We start from the raw sequence: 9,890 nt of genomic DNA, 5'->3' as shown, positions 1-9,890 counted from the left end.
ATCTAGATGTTCTAAATCCAGCGCATTTCTTGAATGGTGGCCCTCCTGCTTCGTTCGGTGAGCCTGACGACACTCAGCTAAACTTCGATCGCCTGGACGGCTGGAAGCGCGTTTCATACCTGCAGCAGCTCTTTTGGTCCCGGTGGAAGGAGGAGTAAATCACGCCACTGCAGCAGCGCTCAAAGTGGCGCACTGCGAAGCCCAGTTTAGCAGTCGCAGATTTGGTTCTTGTCAAGGATGAGAATCTTCCTCCCATGAAATGGCCACTGGCGAGAGTGGTCGAGCTTTTGCCTGGACGAGATGGCGTTTCCCGAGTTTCTGTGCTGAAGACGTCATCGGGAATCACCAAGCGCGCCGTCAACAAGCTGTGCCTGCTGCCCCTTAAAGATGCTGTTGAAAGTCAGGCTTCCAACGGGGGGAGTATGTCGGGTCAAGCAGCTTAAATATTGTAAATTATTGTCAGTGGTGCGGAAATGCATTTTGTTGTTGTCATTTCCAATGCCCCCACTGTAAAGATCATTTGCTACCGCATATGCACATGCAGCGGAATTCTTTTGTCTCTTTATATCGCAATCTCTCGTACTCTGCTTAACAGCGGCCCCGAGCAGCTCTAACGCTCTCGGTCTATCCTACTCTCTCGCTCGCGTATAAGCTTGCTGCATAGGGCCCGGCAATTTGGCCCGTCAGCCCTTGCATTGTCAGTCTTGAGCTAATCGTCGCAGCTATTAGATTAACAACCTCGCATCAATCGTTCGCCCAATCATTCCCATATGTACATACGCGATAAGTTGGTTTACATATGCAAATAAATTATGAATTATATACAACCTCTCGACTTTCATTAACTTCAAAAATTGCAACAGTTATTAAAAACGCTTAATAGCTTAACAATCTCCATGCTAGGGATCTCCGGGGGCTCCAGGTCTGGCTCGACTATCGGTTGCATGCCCTTAGAGTCGTACTTGTACGAGGTAGTCTTCTTGTAGCCGTAGTCCACAGTGCCCTCCGTGTCGTGGAGAAGTCTAACCGACTCCTCGTTCAGGACGAAGATGATTTGGCGCCTCTGTCCGTTGTTCTCCTCTACCTTGGCCACCTTCCAATCGGCTGTGGGAAGGTGGGGGTTGCAGACCTGCAGAATCCGGAGAATCTTATCCGGTTCTGCAGGCTTCGCCGAGACCCACGCTCTGGCCCTCGGCTTGCTGGGGATGTCCTTCCACTTCACGGCCTCCAGCTTGGCTCCTGGGTAGACCTCCTTGAGCGATGCTACCGGCTGTCTAAGACTGCAATTAGGGTTTTTCCTCTCGCCACATCGGCAAACGAGCGGTTGCTCAGTGCTTTCGTCCTCTTGGCCGGTTGGATTTGCGTGGTGGTGTCCTCCGCCTCCCTCCGTTGCCGCTTGCTTGGGGCCTTGGCTGCGGCCTTGCCAGCTTGGCTGGCTGTGCGGCTGGCTAGTAGTCTGGCAGGACCGTCTTGTCCCATCGCCGCGATTTGATTCCCTGGGCCCTCCGACGTGGATTGGCCCGATTGCATTTTCCGTCCTCTCCTCGCAGCGGCTGCTGCCTCGCGACGGTGGACCGACATAGTCTCCTTCCCCGTCGTTTTGGGCACTGGTTTCCCAGATGCGTTAGTATCTCTCGTTAGTATCCCTCCGGCAATTTAGGAGGAGTGCCGAGCTCCTTTGCGGTGTTTTTTGTATGTATATTTAAGTTTGGCATAGTTGGTCCCACGAGTAGGCGGGAAGGCGTTAGTCGCCCGGGCATAGCCCGCGTGCCCCGGGAAGCCTTATTAAAGCTGGAGGTCGGAAGGTATCCAGAGTCCGCATATAAATGACCGAGCACCCCCTCGGCCATGCATCTCTCGGCATATGACAGTGTCACCTTGGATTGGGGTTATTTCACTGAGAGTTTTTTTCTCTCCGCCCGACTACAATTAGCCAGCATCCTGGCAGACACATGACCGTACCAGGACCTGTTTCCAGCCGCCCTCACGGGGAGAGTATAGTCGCACTTCCGCCGGTGTGTACAGTTACGGCGGGTGCCGGTTCGCTCGTGCCCTTTAACTTTAGTGCTAATCTTCCTCAAATATTAGTCTAACAGCTATCTTTCCTGCATGCTCGCGTAACAGCCTTCTGCTGGTATCAGACGGGCCACTTGACGGTGCAGTAATTACATCGCCTCTTGCAAGATGCAGTCATTGCATGTCAACGTCCAGAACCAAGAATATTGTACACTCTGTTGCGCTGAGAGATTAATCTTTATTGGTGAGTAATCTTATAGTAGATAATTATTTTTACTGAACTGAAAATATGTTTCGTAGAAATAATATACACTGCAGATAGTTGCCACGTTAGGTTAGGTTAGGTTGAGGCTCGCTCGGAACCCGTCACACTTAGGCCGGTTTCGGCCCGTTGTGATACCGCATAGGATCATTTCCTTCCCGCGTTGTGAGACTTCCTGTCAGCAATTATCCCATCCAGATGCTCTCACAAAGTTCGCTATCCTCCTGGGACATAGTTTGGACATCTCTGAGATGTCGTGTAGAAAGGCTGAGCCCAGGTGCTGTAGCCTTCTTCTGCTGAGAGCTGGGCAGGAGCAGAACAGATGTTCCACTGGCTCCTCCTCTTCCTCGTCTCTACAGCTGCGACAGAAATCGTTATGTGGGGCCCCCAGCCTGTTAGCGTGGGTGGCTATTAGCCAGTGTCCCGTGAGGGAACGTGTGACTACGCTGCACCTTTTCCTGCTTAACTTGAGGAGCTCGGAGGTGCGCTTCGACATCGTGGCACTGTTTGCACATATCGTTTTTTAGTCGCTTGTATTGCTCCCTTATAATGAGCTTACAGGTGGCCATTGGCATACAGATATCCTCCTTGTCTTGGAGAAGGGGGATTGTAGTGCCAGATCTGGCCAGCTCGTCCGCTATACAGTTGCCCTCGTTGTCCCGGTGGCCCGGGACCCAAATCAGGCTAATAGAAAATTGCTGAGCCATCTCGTGCAGAGATTTGCGGCAGTCTGCCACGGTGGCCGAGTTCGAGGAAATCGCGCTTAGCGATTTGATCGCAGCCTGGCTGTCGCTATAAATGTTTAGCTTGGTTGCCGTGACGGCAGCCGCTTGTAGGCAGTCTAGAGCCTCCCTGATTGCTATGACTTCCGCTTGAAAGACACTGCAATGATCTGGGAGTCTGAAGGAATGCCTTATGTTTAGCTGTTCAGAGTAGATTCCCCCTCCGACTCTGTCGTCCAGCTTTGATCCATCTGTGAAGATGTTTATGGCCCCATCTGGGCCTGGGAGTCCCTCGAGCCATTCGTCTCTGTGAGGGATGATTGTGTCGAAGGGAGTGTCTGTGTACTCTCTTGGAACTTGGTAGTCTGTTTTTGAGGGGACGGTACTGCTATTATTTAATATGGCTGAGTGACCTATGCACTGTGTCACCCATTGATCTGAGTCTCTTAGACGTATTTCTGCTGCTTCTGCCCGTTCCTTTCCTGCGAGGTCAAGGCTCTGTAGGCATAGGATGGCATTTAGCGCATCATTTGGGGTGGTGCGAAGAGCTCCGCTGATGCATAGGGCGGCAGTCCGCTGGACTTTGCCCAGTTGCTTGGTGATCGCCCTTTTTGATAGGGCCGGCCACCACACCGTAACTCCGTAGAGTAGTATTGGTCTAACTTTAGCTTGATATATCCATTGGACTATGCTTGGGATCATACCCCATCTTAGCCCAATAGTTTTTTTGCATGTGTAGAGTGCAGTCTTCACTCTGTCTTTGACATTCAGGTTCCAGCTAAGCTTCTTGTCAATTACCAACCCTAAGTAGTTGGCACTGTCGCTAAAGTAGAACCTGCATCCTTGTAGTATTGGAGGGTTGAGGGGCGGGACCTTGTATTTATTTGTGAATAGTACGAGTTCCGTTTTTGAGGGATTTCCTCCCAGACCGCGCGAAACTGTCCAATCCGACAGTTTCGCTAGCTTTGTGGACATTAATTCGCACAGTGTTTGGGGGTATTTCCCCGAGAAGATAATCGCAACGTCGTCCGCATAGGCCACGACTTTGCAGCCCCCCCCCTTCTAGGTCACATAGAATCTTGTTGACTCCTATGTTCCACAGAAGAGGAGACAGGACACCACCTTGCGGGGTGCCTCTGTTGACATACCTTGACTGGGCGGACGATCCCATCGATGATGTCACCGTCCTGCATGTGAGCAATTGATCAATGAGCATCACCAAGTGACGGTCCACCCCCAGGTCAGTCAGGGCTTCTGTAATGGCGCCCGGTACAACGTTGTTGAAAGCTCCCTCAATATCGAGAAAGGCTATGAGTGAGTACTCTTTGTGATGCAGAGATTTCTCTACCGCTGAGATCACTTCATGAAGAGCCGTTTCCGTGGATTTTCCTTTCCGGTAGGCATGCTGTGCGCCTGACAGCAACTGAGGGTGTATAGTTGTCCTCAGTTGCAGCCCGACGAGTCTCTCAAAGGTTTTGAGGAGGAAGGACGATAGGCTGATTGGTCTAAAGTCTTTTGCAGCTGAGTGCGAGGCTTTCCCAGCTTTGGGAATGAAGACTATCTTTGCCTTAAGCCATGTTCGCGGGATTGTACCCACAGCCAGTATCTTCCTGAAGATACCTTGTAGCCAGTTGATGGCCGTATACCCGGCCTTCTGAAGTTAGGCCTGGATTACCTGGTCTGGGCCTGGCGATTTAAACGGGTTGAAGCTGTTTATTGCCCAGCTTATGTTACGTTTTGTGAGGATGTGATCCATCGAGGTTACCGGTCCCTCTCCTGGAAGATGTGCCGTATCGATGGTTGTGCACCCTGGAAAATGTGTGTCTAGTAGAATGTGCAGGGACTCCTCACTGGAGTTAGTCCACGTGCCCTCATTCCTTTTAAGATACCCTACCGAGGGGTTAGTTTTTGAGAGAATCTTGCGAAGCCTTGCGGCTTCTGACGTTTCCTCAATTTCCGAGCAAAATTTTTGCCAAGAGGCCCTTTTTGCTTTCCTTGTTTCCTTTTTATATAGTGACAGACTGATTTTGTAGTCTGCCCAGGGGCTCTCCTCGTTCGCGCTTTTGGCCCTGTTGAAGAGGGTCCTGCAGCTTTTACGTAGGATGTCTATTTGTTTTGACCACCAGGGGGTTTCTTTTTCCCCCTAGGTTTGCTAGAGGGGCATGCTGCCGCGAAGGTTTTGTTGCATGCCTCTGTGAACCTGCCATAGTCACATAGTATATATATGTTCAACGAAACCCACCTGCCTTTCCTTTCTGTGACGACTGCTAGGAGTTAAACTGGAAGATACACCTCGTCGTTGGATAATTGATTCTCGATCCGGCCCCCTACACTCAATCACTTTTCAGTTTAAACGACTGCGGAAGAAAGTGATAAATCAGCTATTTTCTTTTATTTTAAAATTATCCAACATATGTAAACAATATTAAATATTGATTCTTTTCTTGCGATATCCATCGCAATCCAACCTAGCTTGCTTCTGCGTAAACGATTGTGCATCAGGATCATCAGATGAGTCCCTGCAGTGCCAATAAAATGGATTACAGATCCCAATTACATCAAAAAATAAACTCACTGAACTACAGAGAAATCACTTAAATCGCCATAATCTATTGGCCGATGACACAGGCAGCATTTGTTGTTGGATTCACTGAAACACCTCGGGCAGAAGACACCTTTGCAGCCTAGTGAGTCGCAATTTATGCGGGTGGAACTGGAGGACAGAATGAAAGTCTGAACAATAGCAGAACAAAATATTGACAAACTACCTACGAGCTTAAGGACTTGGCGCAAATGATGCAGATATCACTACTCATGGCACCAACCAGACAGGCACAACAGCAGCATCTAATGGCGAAAGTTTCAATTAAATATGTGGAAATGTCTGCTCAGCAAATCTCACCGCTTCAAATTGCCCCTGAACGAGCTGATGTGGCCTTTTCGATCCTGGTACAATAAGGCAGCGCGGATCTGGCGACGTGCCAACTTGAATACGCTTATTCGCTCAGTCAAGATCTTGTTGTGCAGATACATGGCCCTCTCATGGTCTCGCTCCGGGTAGAAGCAACGCATAATCACATGACGTAGGCGCAGGAAATACGGCTCCGTCAGCAGGACCAGCCAGGCGAATAGACAGAGTCCCAATATCTCAGCATATCTGTAATGGTTCGGTTCTACAGGCTGAGGCAAACATTCACTCGTTTCCAAGACGGTTTTCTGAGTGAGGGGCCGAAACCCCATGGATATCCCTCGCATTATATCAACCAAAAACCCTCCTCCTTTGATCTTCAGATCTATATAGGCAGGCACTTCTAGTCCGGACTTCTGATGGCCATAGTACGACATGGTGGCCAGCATCCAGAAGAGGCTATAATCCAAAAAGCAAATGGAAAACAATTGCAGGGAGGTAAAAATCATGAAAAAGGAACTCCCCCCAATATACAAGCACTCGGAAGAGGTGAGACGCGGACTGGTGATCTGTAATCAGAGAATATCTTTAGAGAATTTCATTATTAGAGATCGCAATAGCCCAACCCTTATGTATTTCCTTCTTTCAAGTCGATTCAGGGGCAGCAGCAGCGCGTCTCCATCATTCTGTCTCTGAATGTCGATCGCATAAAAAGATTCGGTTAAAAATACATTCTTATACTCCAGACTATGCATGTAGCGGATATAGAAGTAGGTGCCCCTGGAAAGGAATTAGAATTACCAGCATAACTGATATACTTAGATATTAAGGATTCCGAGTTCTTGCCTACTTAATAAACACTGCCGCAACCAAAATGTAACAGAGAACATCCAGCAACGCGAACATTAGCATCAATGGTTTCAATAGCCTGTTGATATCCTGTACGATTTCTTCACCCACCTTTAAAAGATCCTTCGAGGAGTTTGAGTTGAAATAGAAGTCGTGTTCAAAGGTGATTTTGTCATCAAACATTTCCTTGATATGACCCAAAAAATCATGGTACTCTGATGCAAGAAACAACAAATATATAAATATATGTGTAGAATTTGGAACTATTCTACCTACGCTCCATGACCTTATCCAGCATCTCCCAGTTCACATCCCAAAAGCCACTGCAAAATACATCTATGATCTTTGCGGGATAGCAGAGGGCCAGAAACAGTTTGGTAGCGTGGCAAAGTGGCTTGAAGATTCCCAACTTGGTCTGACACCGGGTCATGGCACGAAGGGCAGCCCGCTTGCAACGTCCCCACGGTGTGCCCAACTCTTCATTGCACATATCCACAATGGATTTCAGCCAGGCCAGACAGTTCTTGAGGATTGCAACTGAAGGGGAGACTACTGGCTTAAGAACAGATCCTGGACAGCCAGACTCCGTTTACTCACTGATGATGATAAGATAGTCTTGGATACGCAGTAGAGGCTCCATTACTTGACTGAGAGCTTGACGAATCTCGTCCAACATTAAATCTATGGCCATTTTAATGGATTTCGCTGGTTCTATTAATACATCCATCATTTGGCCAAGTTCCTGTCGCAACAGCTCTTGTCCGCAGGCCAGGCTGCGCAGCATCACTTTCAGGTTTGCAAGGATATTGGCAGTCGGCCCAATGGCAGCCAGAAGGAACGCCAGGGCTATAAGACAAGCGCGTCCGCGGGAGCTGCATAACGAAGGAATAGCCAGAGTCAGTATGCACCTGTGGAGAGAAAAAATCAGGGATTACCAGTGACTATCAGTATAAGCCCGCACTTACCTGACTGGACGGCCATAAAAGAGAAGAATAAAGAGCAACGTCAGGCTTACAATTGTCAGCCATCGAGGATTGAGGTCTTGCAATCTCAGGGACGGATGCCTTTCATACCACACGAGTGTTAGAACTGTACCACAGAGATATCCACAAAGAACGATTGGCGCACAAACTTTACATATCCAAACGGCGTTTTTAATTTCCATTTTGTAAGACGCCAAAAACTAAAATATTTTATTGTTAATGTCGTTACCCCGTTATCGGACGTTGGCCATCTCTAAAAGCTTGTCATTGACAAATTACCCAACACTAAGGCCATCCTGCATACAGTTTACTGCATGATGGTGTGATGGACCTATTTCAGGCTAAGGTAAGCTCAGTCATGTCCAGAGGTTAATCCACAAGAAATTTGTAGAAAAAGATGGAACTTCTAGGGGGACGTCAGGGTTGCCCTATCGTAAAGAGGATGGATCTGGGCTAGGGCGAGCGTTGCTCGTAGTGCGGTCGAATGGTGTATGTGGACGTGGAGTGGGTTAGTTTCGGTGCCTCGGCTATTCGGAATGAACTTACGCAGTTTGATATTATTTAGATAATTAGACACTTTATTATGAACACTTTTAACACTTGTTAAATTCGTAAGCTATTTGGTACAACGTCTGTACTCGGGGCCGGGTTTCTACGTAAGCTCTCTTTCGAGAGCCCACCTCCGCGCAGGACTCGCGTTACGGTGACCGTCTGCCGACTCGACCGTGGGATCCGTATTCTGGCGAATTCTGGCGTGTTCGCAATCGGCGCCTGTCGCGGGTTCTCATGGTGTCGTCCCTCCGTGGTTGGCGAGCTCGGAGGGAGGGAGGAGGTTCGCACGGTCCGGCGTGTTCGGTCAGCGTTCGTGGGGTCTTCATACGCCGCGTGATCGGCTTTTTGGTTTGGGGCGGGAGAAGTCAGCGTGACCAGGTACGCCTCGTCAGCGCGCTGGGGCCGGCTCGTGTCTCGGTAGCTACGTTGGCCTTTCCTAGGGCTACGAATAATGTCTGAAGTATTTTGTGTAACATATATTTTTTAATAATATCCCCCCTTCAGAGGTACCCGGGAAGATATTGTAGCGAACCCTTTTAGGTTCGTGATACCCTCCCCTTTCTTCCCGAGGGCGGTCACAAAGACCCGTTCATCGGGAGCGCGGCGGTGTATGCGGTACCGTTGTTCACCCCACCAGCTATCGAACAGGGTTCGTCCCCATGTCTCTAGTCGCCGGTGCACTTCTTGAACGAGGTACGTTGGCAAGACTCGCGTCCGCCAGCGGGGTAGTCGCTTCGTAGGCTCCTGGGGGCGTGCGCAGGCGGGCGTCAAGATCTTGTTGTGCAGATACATGGCCCTCTCATGGTCTCGCTCCGGTTAGAAGCAACGCATAATCACATGACGTAGGCGCAGTAAATACGGCTCCGTCAGCAGGACCAGCCAGGCGAATAGACAGAGTCCCAATATCTCAGCATATCTGTAATGGTTCGGTTCTACAGGGTGAGGCAAACATTCACTCGTTTCCAAGACGGTTTTCTGAGTGAGGGGCCGAAACCCCATGGATTTCCCTCGCATTATATCAACCAAAAACCCTCCTCCTTTGATCTTCAGATCTATATAGGCAGGCACTTCTAGTCCGGACTTCTGATGGCCATAGTACGACATGGTGGCCAGCATCCAGAAGAGGCTATAATCCAAAAGCAAATGGAAAACAATTGCAGGGAGGTAAAAATCATGAAAAAGGAACTCCCCCCAATTTACAAGCACTCGGAAGAGGTGAGACGCGGACTGGTCATCTGTAATCAGAGAATATCTTTAGAGAATTTCATTAATAGAGATCGCAATAGCCCAACCCTTATGTATTTCCTTCTTTCAAGTCGATTCAGGGGCAGCAGCAGCGCGTCTCCATCATTCTGTCTTTGAATGTCGATCGCATAAAAAGATTCGGTTAAAAATACATTCTTATACTCCAGACTATGCATGTAGCGGATATAGAAGTAGGTGCCCCTGGAAAGAAATTAAAATTACCAGCATAACTGATATACTTAGATATTAAGGATTCCGAACTCTTGCCTACTTAATAAACACTGCCGCAACCAAAATGTAACAGAGAACATCCAGCAAGCCGAACATTAGCATCAATGGTTTCAATAGCCTGT

The 9,890-nt window shown here is 48.8% G+C and overlaps 1 protein-coding gene across 1 annotated transcript; it reads right to left on the bottom strand.

The window, feature by feature from the left end:
- Window positions 1–5,365: 5,365 nt before the first annotated feature.
- Window positions 5,366–7,951, bottom strand: LOC117194877 (DC-STAMP domain-containing protein 2-like). The gene is made up of 9 exons (XM_033399339.1): window positions 7,723–7,951; window positions 7,355–7,665; window positions 7,034–7,294; window positions 6,759–6,972; window positions 6,535–6,688; window positions 5,903–6,477; window positions 5,773–5,847; window positions 5,576–5,713; window positions 5,366–5,519 (listed from the first exon to the last, which is right to left on the bottom strand). The coding sequence occupies exons 1-9, from the start codon at window positions 7,920–7,922 to the stop codon at window positions 5,426–5,428; spliced, it is 2,022 nt and encodes a 673-aa protein (XP_033255230.1). The 5' UTR covers window positions 7,923–7,951; the 3' UTR covers window positions 5,366–5,425.
- Between the last annotated feature and the right edge of the window lie 1,939 nt (window positions 7,952–9,890).

Source organism: Drosophila miranda, assembly GCF_003369915.1.
Source record: "Drosophila miranda strain MSH22 chromosome Y unlocalized genomic scaffold, D.miranda_PacBio2.1 Contig_Y3_pilon, whole genome shotgun sequence".
Taxonomy (NCBI): Eukaryota; Metazoa; Arthropoda; class Insecta; order Diptera; family Drosophilidae; genus Drosophila; species Drosophila miranda.
This window is presented reverse-complemented; position numbering and strand designations above follow the sequence as displayed.